General features: G+C 53.4%; 6 protein-coding genes across 6 annotated transcripts; 2 read left to right on the forward strand and 4 right to left on the reverse strand.

The window, feature by feature from the left end:
• The first annotated feature begins 273 nt into the window (after window positions 1–273).
• BO80DRAFT_463426 (aminophospholipid-translocating P4-type ATPase NEO1) lies at window positions 274–4,596 on the forward strand. The gene is made up of 2 exons (XM_025722592.1): window positions 274–2,352; window positions 2,398–4,596. The coding sequence occupies exons 1-2, from the start codon at window positions 552–554 to the stop codon at window positions 4,365–4,367; spliced, it is 3,771 nt and encodes a 1,256-aa protein (XP_025577029.1). The 5' UTR covers window positions 274–551; the 3' UTR covers window positions 4,368–4,596.
• A 3,496-nt stretch (window positions 4,597–8,092) lies between these two features.
• BO80DRAFT_29205 (uncharacterized protein) lies at window positions 8,093–8,414 on the forward strand. The gene has a single exon (XM_025715005.1). It carries the CDS (start codon window positions 8,126–8,128, stop codon window positions 8,312–8,314), a length of 189 nt encoding a protein of 62 aa, XP_025577030.1. The 5' UTR covers window positions 8,093–8,125; the 3' UTR covers window positions 8,315–8,414.
• A 473-nt stretch (window positions 8,415–8,887) lies between these two features.
• On the reverse strand, window positions 8,888–10,613 carry BO80DRAFT_351638 (putative MFS sugar transporter; the record flags this gene model as incomplete). Its single annotated transcript, XM_025715588.1, has 2 exons — window positions 8,888–9,990; window positions 10,052–10,613. 2 exons carry the CDS (start codon window positions 10,611–10,613, stop codon window positions 8,888–8,890), a joined length of 1,665 nt encoding a protein of 554 aa, XP_025577031.1.
• A 1,001-nt stretch (window positions 10,614–11,614) lies between these two features.
• On the reverse strand, window positions 11,615–12,954 carry BO80DRAFT_423615 (uncharacterized protein). The gene has a single exon (XM_025719090.1). The coding sequence runs from the start codon at window positions 12,703–12,705 to the stop codon at window positions 11,983–11,985; it is 723 nt and encodes a 240-aa protein (XP_025577032.1). The 5' UTR covers window positions 12,706–12,954; the 3' UTR covers window positions 11,615–11,982.
• Window positions 12,955–13,138: 184 nt separating this feature from the next.
• On the reverse strand, window positions 13,139–14,587 carry BO80DRAFT_378336 (ribosome biosynthesis protein MAK16). The gene is made up of 2 exons (XM_025716735.1): window positions 14,393–14,587; window positions 13,139–14,260 (listed from the first exon to the last, which is right to left on the reverse strand). The coding sequence occupies exons 1-2, from the start codon at window positions 14,452–14,454 to the stop codon at window positions 13,339–13,341; spliced, it is 984 nt and encodes a 327-aa protein (XP_025577033.1). The 5' UTR covers window positions 14,455–14,587; the 3' UTR covers window positions 13,139–13,338.
• Window positions 14,588–14,727: 140 nt separating this feature from the next.
• On the reverse strand, window positions 14,728–18,445 carry BO80DRAFT_423617 (FAR11/STRIP family protein). The gene is made up of 5 exons (XM_025719091.1): window positions 16,231–18,445; window positions 16,068–16,180; window positions 15,848–16,017; window positions 15,668–15,797; window positions 14,728–15,619 (listed from the first exon to the last, which is right to left on the reverse strand). The coding sequence occupies exons 1-5, from the start codon at window positions 18,184–18,186 to the stop codon at window positions 14,794–14,796; spliced, it is 3,195 nt and encodes a 1,064-aa protein (XP_025577034.1). The 5' UTR covers window positions 18,187–18,445; the 3' UTR covers window positions 14,728–14,793.
• Between the last annotated feature and the right edge of the window lie 240 nt (window positions 18,446–18,685).

An 18,685-nucleotide genomic window follows, 5' to 3' on the forward strand; every position in this document is an offset into this window, starting at 1 on the left:
TCGAGTAATAACCTTGTGTTTATGGAATGTGAAGCCCGTGCAGGGTACTTCCTGTGGTCTGTTTGACATAAAGCAGATTGGCAGCGAATCTAATCTATGTGCTTCTTGTACGATCTGCTCCGAAGGCCCCATTGACTCCGCCGATGACATCGATCGCGGTTTCAAGGGCTGGTGCGCCACAGCCGCTCCTTGTGGCTCCCGCATCATGTGATCGGGCCTCCGCCTGCATCACAGCCGCTTTAGGCCACCAATATTGTTCCTCGAATTGTTCAGATTGATGCGTGGTGGACTCAACTCCGGGGTGGCAACGTGTGGATCAATCACCAGTCTGATTTTCTTGGCCATACTTATTGTCGTAGATAGGGTCTCCGTTTGCGCGCGCCCGACACTGACCGCATACACCCCAAGCCAACAGTACCGAGCAATGGTGCCTCGGAGACACCCTGGTTACCGCACGGCGTGACATGACATTGCTATTCTCGACACAGGAGCCCCCAGAGTGCTCCTCAAATACGGTCTCGCTTCTTTAATTATCTCCGACCCTCTTCACAATGCCTTCTTCATCCGAATATTTACATCCGCACGGCCGTGCCAGCATCGCAGGCGACTCTGGTTCCGACGATGACCTCGATTTGGAGGAGCTTGATCCCAGCACCACACATTCATACGGAGCCCCTCGCCGCTCGAGGGATGATTCCAGTCGCCAAAGGAGTCGCGGTCCCGGCATCGCTTTGCGGAATCTACGCGTTGGTGTGGGAAACCGAGTATGGCGACGAAACGCCTCTGGTACACTTGGAAGATCGGAGGACATGGATGGTCTTCTCGAAGATCGGGGGGAAGATGGACTCCGCAGGTCGCACGCAAGCTCCCGCAACTATACCGATGATGATGCCCCGCTGCTCAACGAACGCAGGCGTAGCTCCGCTCGCTCATTAGCGGATCTCGAGCGGGCGTCGCAGAGAGGCTCGCGGTTCAGAATCCCAGGGATCAAGGCGGCGAGCTTTCTTTTTGGCTCTTCCAACCGTGCGCCCTCGGATCAGACCGAGATAAAACCGCCGCGCGATGTCCTCGTCGGCCAAACGCAACGGACCAAATACCCCGCAAACATTGTATCGAACGCGAAGTACACTCCGTGGAGCTTCCTACCCCGCACGCTCTATAACGAATTCTCCTTCTTCTTCAACATTTACTTCCTTCTTGTCGCCCTTTCACAGATCATCCCGGTGCTTCGAATAGGCTATATGTCGTCGTATATTGCGCCGTTGGCCTTTGTCGTTAGTATATCGCTGGGAAAGGAGGCTTTGGATGATATTGGCCGTCGTCGCAGAGACGCCGAGGCAAACGCTGAGGAATTCACCGTTCTCAACTTTGATAGGCCGAATGGGCCGATGGAAGTCATCAAAAAGTCCCGGGATTTGAGAGTTGGCGACGTTTTAAAGGTTCGCAAGAACCAGCGCTTGCCTGCGGATGTTGTGATTCTCAAGAGCATTTCCAATGACTCTGCGATTGCTCGTCAAAGCTCCCTGGCCGAAAGGCCAGCTGAATTTACTTCTCAGGAGCAAAACCTACTGTCGCCTACCGCGGAGCCTAGCTCAAGCGCTGCGGCAAGTGAGGCCAATATCTCTTCGGCCAGCGACACCTTCATTCGGACCGACCAATTGGACGGTGAAACCGACTGGAAGCTACGACTGCCCTCTGTGTTATCGCAGAGCCTGTCGCTCGGCGACCTGCCCAGGTTGAAGGTCACTGCAAGTGCGCCCGATAGACGAGTCAATGAGTTTGTGGGTACCGTTGAACTGGGGCCGCCGTCCGGGTTCTACGATCCTCACGTCGATAAACGGGAGAATGGGGGTGACTATGAGACCTCAGACACACAGGCCAACTCTGCTCCCTTGACCATCGACAACACGGCGTGGGCCAACACTGTTCTTGCTTCCAACACGATCACATACGCTACCATTATTTATACGGGATCTCAGACGCGGGCTGCCCTTTCAACGTCGGCATCTCGCTCGAAAGTGGGTTTGCTAGAGTACGAAATCAACAACCTGACCAAGATCCTCTGCATTCTGACCCTGGCCCTGTCCATCGTTTTGGTTGCTCTGGAGGGTTTCCAACCGACCAACGACAAGGTGTGGTATGTTGCGATCATGATCTATCTGATTCTTTTCTCGACAATCATCCCCATGAGCTTGCGGGTCAACCTGGACATGGCGAAATCCGTGTACGGCCGGTTCATTGAGAGAGACAAGGATATTCCAGGCACGGTTGTAAGGACCAGCACGATTCCTGAAGACCTTGGTAGGATTGAGTATCTTCTTTCCGACAAGACAGGAACCTTGACCCAAAACGGTAAGTTGCATCTGGCTGGTTGCCCTTCTCAGCTAATTCAAGCAGAAATGGAACTGAAGAAGATTCATGTCGGCACTGTCTCGTACGCCAATGATGCTATGGAGGAAGTGGCGTCGTATATCCGACAGAGTTTCGCCGGAGACTCTTTGACCACTCCTTCCACTGCATTTGGAGCACAAGCAGGACTTGGGACGGCTCCACGTACAAGACGAGAGATTGGCTCTCGGGTCCGAGACATCGTTTTGGCACTTGCTCTTTGTCACAATGTCACCCCAACGAGTGACGAAGAGGACGGCGTCAAAGTCACCAACTACCAGGCTTCGTCTCCCGATGAAATTGCGATCGTGAAGTACACCGAAGAGGTCGGGCTAAAACTCGCGTATCGCGATCGACAGTCCATCGTCCTGGAATCTACCCACACTGGAAAGGTCGTCGTTCGGGTCCGCATTCTGGAGATTTTCCCCTTTACATCAGACAGTAAGCGAATGGGGATTATCGTGCAATTTGAGACGGACGACGGCATCTTGGACACATCCAATAACGATAGCGAGATATGGTTCTACCAGAAGGGAGCAGACACGGTTATGACCACCATTGTTGCAGCAAACGATTGGCTCGATGAGGAGACGGCTAATATGGCTCGCGAGGGCTTGCGGACTCTGGTCGTCGGACGGCGCCGGCTATCTGCGCAGCAATATGAGGACTTCACCGCCAAGTACAGGCAAGCCTCCCTCGCCCTACAGGGACGCGATGTCGGCATGGCCAAGGTGATTAGCGAGCATCTGGAGCGTGATTTGGAACTGCTCGGTGTAACCGGTGTCGAGGACCGCCTTCAACGGGATGTCAAACCCTCTCTCGAGCTGCTACGCAACGCCGGTGTCAAGATCTGGATGTTGACGGGCGACAAGGTCGAGACCGCCCGTTGTGTGGCCATTTCCGCCAAGCTAGTCGCGCGTGGACAGTATATTCACACTGTTGCGAAGGTCAAGGACAAGTCTACCGCTCAAGAGGCGTTGGATTTCCTACGCAACAAGACGGACTGTTGCCTGCTTATCGATGGCGAGTCACTCTCTCTCATGCTTGGTCAGTTCCGGACGGCATTCATATCCGTCGCTGTCCTGCTACCAGCTGTTATTGCCTGCCGATGCTCTCCCACCCAAAAGGCTGAAGTCGCCGATCTCATTCGCCACCATACCAAAAAGCGCGTCTGCTGTATCGGTGACGGTGGAAACGACGTCTCCATGATCCAAGCCGCGGATGTCGGAATCGGCATTGTCGGCAAGGAGGGCCGTCAAGCTTCCCTGGCCGCCGACTTTAGCATCACCCAATTCCACCATCTCACCAAACTTCTTGTCTGGCATGGACGCAACTCGTACAAGCGATCCGCCAAACTCGCCCAATTCATCATGCACCGCGGGCTCATCATCAGTGCCTGTCAGACCATGTACAGTATCGCCAGCCATTTCGACCCAAAGGGTCTCTTCATCAACTGGCTGATGGTCGGCTACGCCACCGTCTACACCAACGCCCCTGTTTTCTCGCTCGTGTTCGACCGTGACGTCGACGAAGAACTCGCCAACCTCTATCCAGAACTCTACAAGGAGCTCAAAACCGGACGCAGCCTCAGCTACCGGTCATTCTTCACCTGGGTTCTGGTCTCTGTCTACCAAGGCGCCGTCATCCAGGGCCTCTCCCAAATCCTCCTCGACACCATCACAGGACCCCGCCTCATCAGCGTCTCCTTTACCGCCCTCGTCATCAACGAACTCCTCATGGTCGCCATTGCCATCACCACCTGGCACCCGATCATGATCTTCTGCATCATCGGCACGGCCCTCGTCTACGCCTCCAGCGTCCCATTCCTCGGTAGCTACTTCGACCTGCACTACGTAATCACCGTAGACTGGCTCTGGCGAGTCGTCGCCGTGTGCGCCGTATCCTTGATTCCTATCTGGGCTGGGAAAATGATCCTCCGATCCTGGAGTCCGCCCAGCTATCGGAAAGTACGTGGATGAGCTACCCCCATATTGTCCGCTTCGATTCATACTGTGACGGTGTCTGGTGTAGCCACTTGACATTCACACTGTTGTTTCTATTGAGTACTATATCTAGCGGTGCGCAGTGTGCTGTACATCATTCACACGTGTGCTTGCTTCCCATGCTACATGTATCCAGACTCGCCTTCCTTGCCTGCTGGTATCTATATAGACTTAGCGATAGCGAATTACACCTGCTTCGTACCTCATCAGATAATAGGCATGTGAACTGTACCAACCCTTGACCTGCATCTCAGGCTCACCTCACCTCCCCTCACCCCACTTCTAATCCCCTCCCCCCATTCCTCCCAACCCCGGGGAATGCACCAACTAGCTTCAAAAATACCCGAACGTGAAGTATCCCTTAACCACGGAATACTTAGATCCAACTATTCCTCGCCGAACCCCATTTCATGCCATCTTCACTTATCCCTCTGTTTGCTACGACACCCCACCTAGCACGAAGCAAACAAGCAACGGGCGGATCCCCTCCCTTCATGGACATAAAACCCAACCCAGGTCAAACAGAGAAGAACCCAGAGCCTAGAGAAGAACATAGAGAGGGTGGGTGATGTGACTATCTACCCTTACTGAAGCCAGAGCCAATAGTAACACCAACACAACATAACACCAATTGCCTTCCTGCCTGACTTCCTGTCATGATAAAAGCCATACCCTCAAATGGTATGGCATAGTGTGTATGGGATGGTATGGTATGTGCATTGAATCCGAGCACTCTACTTAGCCCCCGAAAACGACAAGACAAGACTAGGAAGATGAGATCAAACCCACGCCGAAGTACTAGCTGAGGCCAATTCTCTCCGATCTTCAGGATATATAAACCCCCCATCCTAGCAGATGAGTATTTCCCAGGTAGTGTATAGCCACACACCCAGATCCAGGCCCATTTCAAATCCATTCACTTATCAGTCAGTGTAAATACCATGCTTCGCTATTCAGTCCGTGGTATGCTATTCTTCAGATCGGTCACGTCATACCATTTGTCGGTGCTGGTATGGTATTGGAGGTCGGGTAGTATGATGTATGGGTTTCTGTTTAGGTGATTGGAGATGCTGGTTCATTTTGCATGCGCTGATGGACATGGAGGGAGATTAGGGGCGGGATGAGTTGTTTCGTACATCATCTTCGTGGGTGTAGATGGTGACTCTAATATGCACTTGGTCTCCCATATGTGATAGTCCTCCTGGTTTGTTGACAAGAGCCAGTAGCGAATACCAAACACCACGGTCTGGATGTCTTTCAGGCACGGGCAATCACACGGACCAAGGCATTGGGCCTTTTGGGCGATTCTTCATGTGGAAGATAAGTCAGAGGGCGGTCTGTCTAACTTCCTTTGAAGGTCTTCGGACGCGAGCTTTGTTCTGTTCTTCTCGGGGTGTTGTTGACGATCTGGCTTGGAGAAAGGATGTGGCCTTGGCTTTTCGTTTGCTTCCCTAGATGAGGGCTCACGAAGCGTGTGAGGTAAATTATCGCCGCGGAACTAATGCATTCATCGTGGACAGTCAGCTTGTGGTTTGAAGTTTGGAGGGCTTCTCGTGTCGAGCCAACTGCTAAAATCCAGTAATGGGTCCTTGGTGCGTCTCATAGCTTGAGGGATGAATACTGTAGGGAGCGAGCTTGTGTCTTGGAGAGAGGCTATGTACTTGAGCTGGGTGTTTGCCTTCCTTGGAGGTTGTCGTGAAGAATCGGGTGTTTCCATGAGTTGACCATGCAGTGGGAGTATGTTTGGTTTCTTCATGACCTTTGAATATGATCATCTGGCGTGTTTTGAGATTATACTCAAGCCAGGTTGGCTTCTTCGGACGGGATCAGTCGTTTTGGGAGTAGTTCTGTATTGTTGGATACTTCTGCGTCGCTGAGATAGGCACCAACCAACCTATCTAGTGGTTTCGAGCTCCTTGGGTTTGCGGTCAGTTGAGCGTCGGGAGCTGATGAATTCGAACCTGAGTGTTACCCTTCCATACATGCTCAGAAACATAACTTCCGGCCCAGACAGCGACCCCGTCGTGGCGTGCGATGATAGCATGATGTTCTTCTATACAGAGAGGTTAGTAAAAAGGTATAAAAACATACAACAGAAGGGATTCGCTGGTGGTCACCCACCCAACTACTAACCTCCCGGCGTGTGGCTTAAGTACGGCTGAGCGGACGGGAAGCCCTGTTCTCCACACCCTATGGTCGTATGTATCATTTCTTCACTTGATAAGACTTACATATCAATTATGTTTAATCATCACACGTCAGTTCTTGTCATCTCACACAGCTTAGCGGTTTGTCAAATGCCCATTGTCCTTTCGGCTTCTATCTCAAAACTATCCCGCCGCAACGGTTTCCGAGGTCCAGCGCATGATGTCAATATGCTCTGGGAGGTGGACGAAACCGTTACCCAGCCGGGAATCGGGACGGTCATGCAGATCCTGCAAGTCGCTTTCTCGAATGTATGTTTGTGTCAAGTCGGGTTTGCAGCCGGAGGAGGTTGCTTGAAGTCGGGGTTATGCCTTGGAGACATCTCGGGAAAGACATGAAGAAAATGATCACCACAAGTCACTCCTCAATACAAAATATATGTTGGTGATTTCGTCATGACTGCACGCATGGAGTATCCCGCCGAGGGTTGAATGGTTGCTGGGATCAAATTGCATTTTACCCACATGTCATCATTGAGTTTTTCTCGAGTATCCTGCAATGCAACCCGCCAATCATCACAGAGACTTCTACCATCTCAATCCTTGAAAAGACAGGTTCGGTGAGCTGTTCCAACCAAGCAGCGTTGATCTTGACTCTCTGCTCTCGTTGAGCTATTTCCATAGTTGAAGCCGAAGCCATACGTGAGTGAAATCTGCGCATCACTGACAATGTATGTCTCGTGTCTGGTCGTGGGAGCATCGAGTGGGAGAACATGACCTATACCTGGGCACTTTGACCTAAATCCACAGCTGCGTTGGTATACCCTGCGGATATACAAATTCGTATGTAGTTGTCATGATCCTGTCAATTGCATGGTTTTTTTTTTCGCGTCCATTGAGTTTGAGGCTGTAGCGATCGCTCACTGCTGCTATATACATTGTATATACATAGTTTATTCCGTGGGATATGGCCGACGAGTGATTCGTCGTTTCTGAAGTCGGAATTGTATTGGATCGATGAGGTGCCCTCGAGAGAATAACACGGGGTGAAGGTTGTGTCGTCACGGATGGCGTCACAGCACGAAACAGCCCTCAAATTCAAAGAAAAGCGAGAGCATCGTCTCGGCATCCTGGTACGTACAGCCCCTCCGTAGTGGGAATGGGTGCAGACCATGTACGTCGACGGTGCTACTAGTCAGAGGATGACTGATCCACCGCCAGTTCAAGGTCGAGAAAGGGTTCGTAACCCATAATAGGGGTGTTTAACCCGTGAACTCATGCCTGCTGGAACTGATGTCGATGTTGCGTGAATCGTAACTATATAGAAAAAGTCCCACTGAAAGGGTCCAAAGAGGGTGCTAATCATATGGCCTTATAAACACGGCCAGCATCGAGCTGGGTCGGGATGTTGTGATGGTACTCAGTCAGAGAGGTGTCATGTCAGGAGCGAGATAGAAGTATTCAAGAGTAAGAATGTTGAGGGAGATGGGTAATGGGTAATGGATGAGCCTGAGGCTTATCCCCCGCTGTCGAGAGTAAGATACCAACATGGTGGTGGTATCAGGGTTTATATAGACCTGAGGGGATGGAATGTCAGATGAAGGAATCGGATGCTTGCATCTGATGGAGGGGAGATTCCTGCATTGGAGGGTTCTAGAGGGAGATTCCGTGCGTGACTGTTTTGTATGTCGTATCATTCCTATTTCACTGTGGTCAGGTGTGGTGTCATGTCAGGTGTTTGTTGTTTCATATTGGTTTGCGATCTCCTACTTCCTCTGAAATCAAGCATGAGCAACTTCGTACAAGGAACCAGGATTCGTCAGATCGATATCCCATGCAATACCTTAGCCATGTAGGTGATAATTCACAAGGTTGTTCAAGAAGAGAACGCGCATTACTCATCAGATTCACTAGGTACAGATCTGGATCACTGGCATCATGACTGCCGTCCAATTCGGTAGACTGAGAAAGCAAGTGGATGAGGAGCAACAACGCCTCTTGTCTCCTCCCTGCTCAGAGGCTTTTCCTCATTCCTCCCTCGTTCACTCTCCCATCTTGCATTGCGGCTCTTCATTCTCCGACTACCACGGGTGCGGTTGGAAGTACTGCTAAGGCTGCTAGTATGGTCACACGGCACTTTCCCTTGTAATTTGCATGGGATCTGTGATTGAATTATAGTAATATCTTAATTCATAGATTAAGAAGATAATTTCTTGTAAAACTATAAGCTCCAGTGTATAGCTTGTAAAGCATGAGAAAGTCATCAAGCGGGATATTTCCCTGTTGACTTTTTGTCTTTTTTTCTTTCGTTATTCCTTATTTCATCCTATTCATAAACATATAAGTCCCCCTTCAGTCCGTCTTCGGCGCCGGAGAAAACACCTTCTTCAGACGGAAGTGAAGCAAATCGTCAATCACTTCACCCGTGCTCTTGAGGTTCTCCTTGACAATGGCCGACGTAGGCCGAGAGAACAGCTCGTCGATCTCCTCCAGCGACTTGTTCTTGGTCTCCGGCATGAAGATAATCTGGTAGAACCAGCCCAGGAAGGCGATACCACCATAGAACCCGAGGGTCAGGCCAATTCGGGTCATGGCCTTCATCATGCGCGTGAAGTTGTACGTGACGATGAAGGAGCAGAGGAAGAGGTTGGCATCCGCGGTGGTCATGCCGTAACTACGCAGGTACGTCGGGAAGACCTCGGACGGGACCACCCACGTCAGGCACGCGTAGGAGCCGAAGAAGGCTTGGTAGAGGATGATGCCGGTCAGGTAGACGCCCTGTGCGGCGGCCGGGTGGGTCTCGTAGTTGATCTGGTACCCGACGCCGACCAGCACTAAACCGATGAAGAAACCCGGCAACATGGCGTTGGCCCAGTAACGCCGTCCGAACCGCTCCATGTACAGCACCGCGGGGATGGTGCCCACCAGGAGGGATCCACCGCCAACCAATGACATAAAGACACTGTTACGCTCGCTGAATCCGATGTTCTCCATCAAAGTCGACATGTAGTACATAATCGCGTTCACACCCGTGAACTGACCCAGGAAGATCATGATATTGGCATACACCAGGGCACGACGAGCCCGGGGAACGGTGATGAAGTCCATCCAAGCATACTTCTTGGTGTTGGCCTGTTCCTCACGCTCGGCGGCGACAGCCTGGCGCATGCCGAGGAACTCCTCCTTGGCCTCATAGGAGTCGAAGCCACGGATCCGCTTCCAGACCCCATAGGCTTCCACAGTCCGTCCCTTGTGCATGAGGTAACGAGGACTCTCGGGCAGGAACATCATACCCACCAGGAGAATAGTGGAAAAGACCAGGGAGGATCCCAAAATGTAACGCCAGTTACCCTTGACATCGAGGAAGATCGCAGCAACAGCATAGCCCAGGACTTCACCCAGCGCAATGTTCAACTGGTACAAGGAGACAAGGTTACCACGGATCTTACTAGGGACTGCGCGGGGTTAGCAATGCACGAGGGAGATCGGGTGGCAGATGAAGCAAGGAGCACATACCAGACTCGGCGACATAGACAGGGACGGTACCTCCCTCCAGACCGACACCCGTACCGAGGATGAAACGACCGGCGAAGATCATGCCAAAGCTGATAGCACCGGCCTCCAAAGCCGCACCGATGGTGTAGAGAATGCAGGAGACGATGATGGCCATACGACGACCCAGGTACTCGTTGGCGGGGGAGAGGAGCAAGGCACCGGCCACGGCACCCAGGGGCATACCCGCATCCACCAGACTACTTTGGTTATCGGATAGCTTCAGATCAACGGGCATGTAGATATTGGCTCCACTGATCAAGGACTGGTCCAGACCGGAGAGGAGACCACCCATGGAGGCAAAGGCCACCAGGACATAAGTATACAGGGAAGGGTTGGAAAAGCCCCCGAACCGAGAGGGCTTCAGCTCCCGGTACTGGCCCTCCAGCTGCAAAAGCTCCGCATCCATGGCGGCTTCGTTGAATTCCTCCACGGCCTTGGGGTCCTTCAGGACATCGTCCATCTCGAAGGCGGTTCCCTCCTTGTGGTCATCATGGGAGGTGTCCAAATCGTGCATGACACCCATGGTGAGATGGGGAGTGGCGGTGTAACCACCGCTGAATTAAAAATTAAGGTATGTACGGAGTACAGGGGTACAATGGGGGTGGGGGTTATCTCCCACGGATGGGTAGATCTGAGGCAAAGAAGACGCGATGACAACCACGAGGAAGAGAGGCGGAGGTGGGGGAAAAACCAGCGATGGAAAAATTTCCGGGGGAAAGCACGAGGCTTTTAAGGGCGCGTCGGCCCATCAATCCCATCATCATCATCATCACCAGCAGCGTCATGACCATGGAGAACATCATAGGTACCGAGTTTGCCTGTTAGCATCGGGCCGTGCGACCAGTCATAGAAGCCGACCACGCGAGGGCCAGACGGGGGATGCAGAGTGGGGACGGCATGGGCAGATGGAGTCAGAGTGCCAGTGATGCCTGACCAGCAGCAAACCGGCTCAACTAGGCTAGTGGAAGGAATGTCGAAGCATGGATGAATCCTGGATGGATGAAGTAGAGCCGATCCCCAGAAGCGGAGGAGACAATTTCCCCGTGGGCAGCCTCTTAGGTAAGCGTCCCCGGCCAATCCCGGCGTCGGTGGATTGTCGGCGACTCTCCGGCTTTTCAGTCGTACTTTGCTGCGTTTTCACTGGCCTGGCGGGCCACTGCGAGACCATGGCTAACTCAATGCTAAACTTGTTCAAGTCTTAGTCGACTTAAGACTTGCGCCATTTTACGCCCGGTCGGGGCCCCGTGACTGGGCATGGATTTCCCCCGTACCTCGTCCGTCCCGAGTCCCCAGTCCCCAGACCAGTCTGGCTCTGCAGCCGAGTCCCTCATTCGCCCCGGCCCGACTCGTAGAGTTTCAGCCAGCGTGCGTCGGCCATTCAATCCACGGCTGAGACTACTAAGCTAAGTCCCCCCCACTTCCCCCGGGGAAAGTCTTCGTTGGAGGGAAGAATGTTTACGCCCGGACTCTCATCATTAACGCGAGACACTGCCCGACCAGCACAGGAATATTCACGACGAGAACAAGATTCTAATACTGAAATCAAAAAAAAGAGGGTCGGATCTGGATGGATTATTATCTCGATCTCATTGCAACCAGTCAACAGATCGGAGGGATAGATACACGACGGAAATTGATCAATCGAATGGGCCAGGGACAAACCATGGAAAACCCTGACTGTCCCTCCCACGTTCCCCCACGCCCTCGTCGGCTTCCATAGTCATACACTTTCCCGCCCCGGACACCATCCGATGCGCAAGACAGACACTAACCAGCAGTCCCCATCTCTTGCAAAGCCCTGCAGCCACTAGATCCTTCTCTTCCCTTCGTTTTCCCCCACATGTAAGACCAATTAGCCTAATATGACAAATTGACAATATCCCGGCCGCCCATTATCGTCGACCCGGCATGCCTACCGGTTTTCGCGCACTAGGATCCGCTCCCCCTCCAACATAGGGCGAACCCGGCCGACTGCCCGGATTCTGTCCGGGACTGGGAGACCGGCCCCCATGCAATCTAGCACGCAGTCTCTCCTGAGCCGACGCCGCGCGCTCCAGTCCTGCCCCTGTCCCTGGACTGCCTGCTCCCGTGACCGGTCCCGAGATCGTCTGATACGATCCGGCGCGCTGGCTGGGCAGCGGCCGCGCCCCGGTCGGGTGCGCCGAAGGTGCAGGCAACTGACTAGGCGCTGATGCAATCGAACCCGACGGTGCGCTGGCCGTGGCAGCCAGAGGGGCCCCCATATTGCCGGGCGCCAGTCGGCCTCGACGTAGACTGGCCGTCTGCGAGGCCGGCGGCGTCGCAGAACCCGAATCCCCCCACAGGTCTCCCAAACCGCCACCGCGGCCATACGCCGACGTTGCTGGGGCGGCGGCGGCTTGAATCTGGGTCGTAGCGATGACCCGCGCCGGGGCTGGAGTCGGCGCTTTCGGGTCAGGTGGGAGCCATGTCGGAAAGGGCCGCGCTTTCTCCGTGTAGTAGGCGCGCAGCACGTTGGAGATGTGCGAGCAGTCTTCGTGCTCCGGGTCGTCCGCCTCGTCGCCCAAGTTAATCGCTCGACGCAGCCGAGTGCCCAGGTTCGAGATGGCCGAGGAAGAGGTGAATGAGGAGAACATGGCGCTGACTCGGGTTGCAGATCGATGTGGTGAGAATGTTGGCCCAGAAAAGGAGGTGAGTGCTCAGGTGGGGTATCAGCGTCAGGACAGGATGCGGAGTTGGCGGAGTGAACAGTCCCAGGCAAGCGCCGAGAATTAAGTTGGAGGCTTGCAGCGGTCTAGTAAGATTGAGGTGAGGTCGAAACACGGTATCTCGAGCCGACCGGCGAGGAGAGAGCAGGAGATCTGGTGCACCCCTGAGGGGAGGTTTGACATTGATTGAATGACTTGCTGCCATGTTGGCGATCCACTCGGTTTCATCCCGCCACACCACGTGAGCGGTCCCTGAATATTCCATCTGGTACCGCCAACTGGTGGACCTTCTCAACAACCTGCTCTGTATACTTCGTATTCCGTATCTACAATCATGACTACCAAATACCAGATTCGTTCAGCATGGCAGCAGCAACACCAGGAACTCCTGTTAAGTAGATAATATATGCAATGGCGGGGTATGGATGCCCGATCGCAGCAGAGATCAACAGTAACAAACAGAAGTATTCTAAACCAGACAACGCCATCCAGGACACGAAAGCAGCAGCAGCAGCGACAACAACAGAAACCCTTGCTTTTATGTTCAATGCTTCACCTCCCTCAAGCCAGAACACTCTCCTTGCCAGGACCCTCCGTCTCATACTCGATCTCCACACGAGGACCCTTCTTCCTAGGCTTGATCTGAGGAGCAGGACGCTTCCGCTTGAAGCCCGGTTTAGGCTTCTTGGACTCCTCCTCACTGTGATGGCTCTCATCCTCATCACTCTCCTCCTCACTGTCCTCATCCTCACTATCATCATAATCATCACTCGAGTCCCCAGACTCCCCACCAATCCAATCCTCAATATCCTCCAAATCCTCATCATCCTCCTCAATATCACTAACATACTCGACCTGCCCAACGCCCTCCTCATCCTCCTCCTCCTCCTCAATCTCCTCCCCATCATCCAAATCCTCATCCCTCTCTCCCTCCCCACTCCTCTCCAACCCCCGCAACACCTTCTTCCAAATCCCCTCCTCCACATTCAACGGCCGATCCCCATACGCCCCACTCCTCAACCGCTCAATCAGCTCCCGTTCAATCGCCCTCTCAATCTTCGCCGCACTCTCCGCCTTCCTCTCCCTCGCCTCCTCCCTCCGCCGAATCTTCGGCGCCAACTTCGCCACCACCGCCTCCCCAAGCCTCTCATCCTCCTTCGCCAACTTCTTCATCCGAATCGCCACCTGCGTCAACCGCGTCAACCGCTGCTTACACTTATGCACCAGGAACTTCGGCCAGTAAATCAGTCGCTCATCCAACTGTTCCAGCGCCTTCGCGTAGTTCGACGACAATCGTATCCGCTCCCACCATTTACTGGGCATGTGCGCCCGTTCCACCGTCTTCATGTACAGGTACATCGCTCCCGTCTCAGGGTCGGACCGGATCGTGGCGTACCGCGAGTTGGCCAATGGGCAGGATTGCCGGTTGCACAGTCCGCTCACGTTGTATTCATTGCGACAGAAGTTTTGGTTTTTGGTGGTTCTATACAGATCCTTGGTTAGTCGTCACGATATACGACTCGAGTGCATGTTCTTGTTTTGGGGTGAGGTGTATGGTCTCCGCGGAAATTTTCATCTCCCGAACACAGCAAGCAACCAACGCAGGAAAACTTACTTCAGCTTATAGGCGCAGAATTGCTGGTTGATCACCTGCCAGACGATTTCGTCGGACGACATCTTGAAAGACTTCCGAGCGGTGGGTTATTCCGCAACGGTCAATTTGGTCGGGGAGGAATGAAGTCTCTGGCCTGGACGGTCTGAACTGATGATTTCTGCCGCGAAAAAAAGTTGCCGCAGTGATTGGTCACGTGGTACCCACTGCTTATCGATAAGGGGGTGGTCTGCAGCCTGCGCGGGCAATGGTCCGTTGGTCATTTCAAATGCGAGGATCTTTAACTGGTTAGATGATTGCGATGCTGTACTCCGTACAGGTCTATTGGGTATATTGGAATATTCAGTGGGATGCTAACCTGGTAGATGCGGAGAGGCCGACATCTAGATATCGTATGTACGAGTCTACCATCCCTCCATTTGCAGTGGAGCTCCGTCCCATTCGGTACCGTTCACCATCGGCCCGCCAGCCAGTTCAGCTTCCTCGCTCCCCCCGAACGATTCCTCGCCCGCTACGCCCCATCCCATCGCTTCGAGCTCCCGCACGAAGAAATCGCGCTCTTCTTCCATGAGTGACGCCCCTTCCTCGCCACCCATCACGTCCTTGTACCGCCGCAGATGCCACCAATGTGTCAGTCCCCGGAGTGCCTGTTCCAGCGGCAACGCCTCTTCAACCTCCGAGTCGATGTCGCCTCCAGACAGCCAGTCATCGCGGAGCTCCGGCCGGCAGTACAGGTAGATCGCCGTGATCACGCGCATGTTGCTCTGCCGCCATTTGCGCCCACAGTATGGCACCTGCGATTTGAAGAGCTTGAGCGTGTAGAACCGTAGGTGAGGGTCGGGGATCTTCAGTCCCTTGCGAAGGATCGTGCTAGACTTGTATTGGACAAGGAGAAGGCATCGGTGGGCCTTGTCGCGGGTAATCTTCTGCATGATGTGGAGGTAATTGATGGCAGAGAAAAAGTTGCGGAACGAGAACACCGTGATCGGCTCCTTCGGCGGGGGTGCCGTCGGATATCCTAGCTCGTCCACCTCCGGACGATGAGGACCTTCCATAAACTCGTTGGCGGAGACATCAGGTAACACTCCTCGCACTGATGTGTCGGTGTCCTGGCGATGCCGGGTGATAGGTGGAGGGACGGCCTCGTCGTCACTAGGCGACGAGTCTTCGTCCAAGTCGGTCGTCGATTCCGGTGGCTGGTTTGAGTGAAGATGGCAGAACCGGAAGAACCTTCCTTCGTTAGTATATCTAGGCGAACATGTCACGAGGGACACCTACCCCAATTCCTCCCGGTCATTCTTCTGTGCCACCGCCTGGTCCACATCCTGGTGGGCAAACATCTTCAGAATCAAAGGCAAGTAGTTGGAGTCGAGCAATAACTGCGTCATATACTCAAACTTCAAGATGTCTAGCCCTTATCAGCGCTCCATTCCAACACCACCAGACCGGAGTACTTACGAGATCTCTTGAACCACTTGATAAGCAAGAGGAGAGAACCGGAGATCGCTTTTCCGGTAATCTCCCGGAGCCGGATGTTGTCGAGCTCATCAATCGCAGCTTCGGAATTCAAATCAATGTGACCATTCGGGTGATTGGCGGGAAACCCGCTGACCGAACCATAACCATCACTATATAAAATCAGTGCATGATAGACTACCACGACAGTTCTAGTACATACGCCATAGCCTGAGCAGCTTGTCCATTGGCCTGGTTGACCATGGCGCTGACGTTGGTTAGGATGATCTTCAGAAACACAATCGTAATCGATTGCAGATGCACCAATGCTTGTCTCTGCAGAGTTGTAAGTCCTCGTTCGTCTCCTGCGGAAGCATGAAACTCACATAAAACGACTCGACAGCATCCAACCGTCGCTGGATGTCCGCGCTGTCTGTCTCTCTCTCCGGAGAGCTGTCCGCACTAGGCTTCCCCTCTGAGAAATTCAAATCCTGCAGGTCATCTGCCAGCCCACCAGCGGCATTCTCAGCTGAGACGGAATGGCCTTCATCAGGGTACCAGCCGCGGTCATATTTCATGAAACGCTCTCGCTCCTCCCAGAGTTGCCGCATTGCCCTTGTCATCTTGACATGGGTGGAGAAAAGCCTCCCGGCCTCGATAATAGAGGCAGGAACATCACTACCCTGCCACTTCTTCCCTACAAGAGCATCTTGCAGCTCCGTCGTGCCCTTTCCTCCAAGGTCATTACTCGAATCGTCTAGAGGGGGGTACATGAAAGGAAAGTTTTGGTTGGTCTGGTAATTCTGCTTCTTTCCGGCTTTACCACCCGGACCAATGGGGGACGGCGGAGGAGAGGGCGCTGGTGTAGCGATGTGCACCGGATGATGGATGATCGAGCCACTGCCACCCGTCACGGCAGGGCCGACCCCGGAGAAAGGACCGTTGGAAGAGCCCACCCGGCTAGGGTGCTGCGGAAGCGGTGGAAGAATCGAGTTATTTTCTAGTTCTAGAGGGACCACAGGAGGCGGTGGGTTATAGGCAGGATATTTGGACGTAATCTCCTGCCGAAAGTTGTGGTAATCCAAGGGTGAGGCAGTGAGGAAAGGAGTCCTTCGGGGAGAGGCGCTTTCCCTCGCCTTGAAGGACGGCTCGAGTATTTCCTTGGCTTCCTTCAATTTCTTACTGCCTCCAAAGAAAAGGAGCAAAGTCTTCCAGAACAGGAGAATGACCCGGGTCAGCGGAACATTGGCTGAGTCGTCCCAGCGCAACCGCGCAACGATCTCCACCAAAAACACCAGTAAATTTGGCTCCAGGCCCATTAGGGTATCCCGTAGAGGGGCATGCTGGGGATCAAGGGCGTCTTGCTTCCGACCAACTTCCACAGTCAGATAGAGAGCAGTCAACAGCAGGTTTGCCTCTCGCTCCAAAGCAGCAATATATGCTGGATTCACGCCCTCTTGTCCAGCGCTGTCCGAATCCAACGCGGATGAGTGGCGATGTCTCTCAAAGACAAGACACAAACCGGTCACCAGCGGTTGAAGTCCCGAACAATCGTGGAGCAGGGCGACATTCTGTTCGATCCATCTGATTTGGAGTGACTGACTTTCGGGAATCTCCGCGCCTGGCTGAGAATTACCTTCCGAGAGGTCATCCACAACTCTTCCAGCCGTAGCGCCCCAGACACCGGTCAAGGCATAGCAAAGAGCCTCCAAGGCCTCGATTCGGACCGAAACCGCACGGTCCCCTAAATAATTAATAAGTTGGCTCATAAACGTCTTTCGTAAATCATAAGAGGCCGCAATCCAAGGCTGCGAGGAAATGTCCGCAGGCTGATCTTCGCAAAAAGAATCCCATCTTTGTTCGAATGACGACTTCATGCCAATAAGCATGGCTCTGTCAAATTCGCTGTACTGGAACCATTCTTCGATTTCCTCTGCAAACGGTTGCGAGTCAGCGTATTCAAACGCATATGCCGGCTGCTCCACCTTTGGCATCTCTTGAACCAGCTGCCTTAGTTGAGCAAGGCTCAGTGAGTCCGGAGGTCGGTCCGCGTTCTGCTGGACCGGAGCTGGAGGCGGAGGCTGCAGAGGTGGCGGCGGAGCAGCAGCGTCCCGACGCAGTTCAGGGCGTTTGGACCCTCTCCGAGTCTCAACTGGTAATTCACTGGGAGCAGCAGAGGTGTTCAGCTGTGACTGCTCCTGTCGTAAGCCTTCAGCTACCTCCTCCATTAGCTGGTCATCTGAAACGGGGCTGATGTCCGTTCCCGTCTGGTCAACCTCATCTGCCTTGACAATATGATGCTCTTGCATAGCACTGTCAGCGGGCTCCGATGCATCATCCATGGTCACGTAACGTTGTTGCTATACGTCTCTAAGGTCGAAGATCAACAAAACAATAATGAAATGTGAGTTTATTGACAAAAATCAGGGTATCAGTGGGAAGTGAACAAGGGGGTCTCGGAAGAAGTAAACAGAGAAAAGAAGGTCCAATCGACTAGGTATAAAGGGGTCGGACAATGTCAGAAGCTATCCAGCATATTGATTCAGTCAAGAAAAGGACCCATGATGTCTGTGAGCGGTTCTGACGCAGCGGTCCTCCGCGGTATTCGTGATAGACAATGGCCACGCGAGGAGTTCGGGGAAGCCGTCGATCCGCCGGAGCTGGCGGTCACGTGCGAGGAACGCCCCTCGAAGTGGAGCCTCTTCGCCCCTCTTCCTTCACTCGACTCGGCTGGGGTACGAAGCAGAGGGGACTCCTGATAGGTCTGAAGATACGATGTAGTAACAGATAGGATATTTTGCACATGCTTGGCTAGTCTCGTGCTAAAATAAGCTCTGGCTC

This window comes from Aspergillus ibericus, assembly GCF_003184845.1.
Source record: "Aspergillus ibericus CBS 121593 unplaced genomic scaffold BO80scaffold_12, whole genome shotgun sequence".
In the NCBI taxonomy this organism is placed as follows: Eukaryota; Fungi; Ascomycota; class Eurotiomycetes; order Eurotiales; family Aspergillaceae; genus Aspergillus; species Aspergillus ibericus.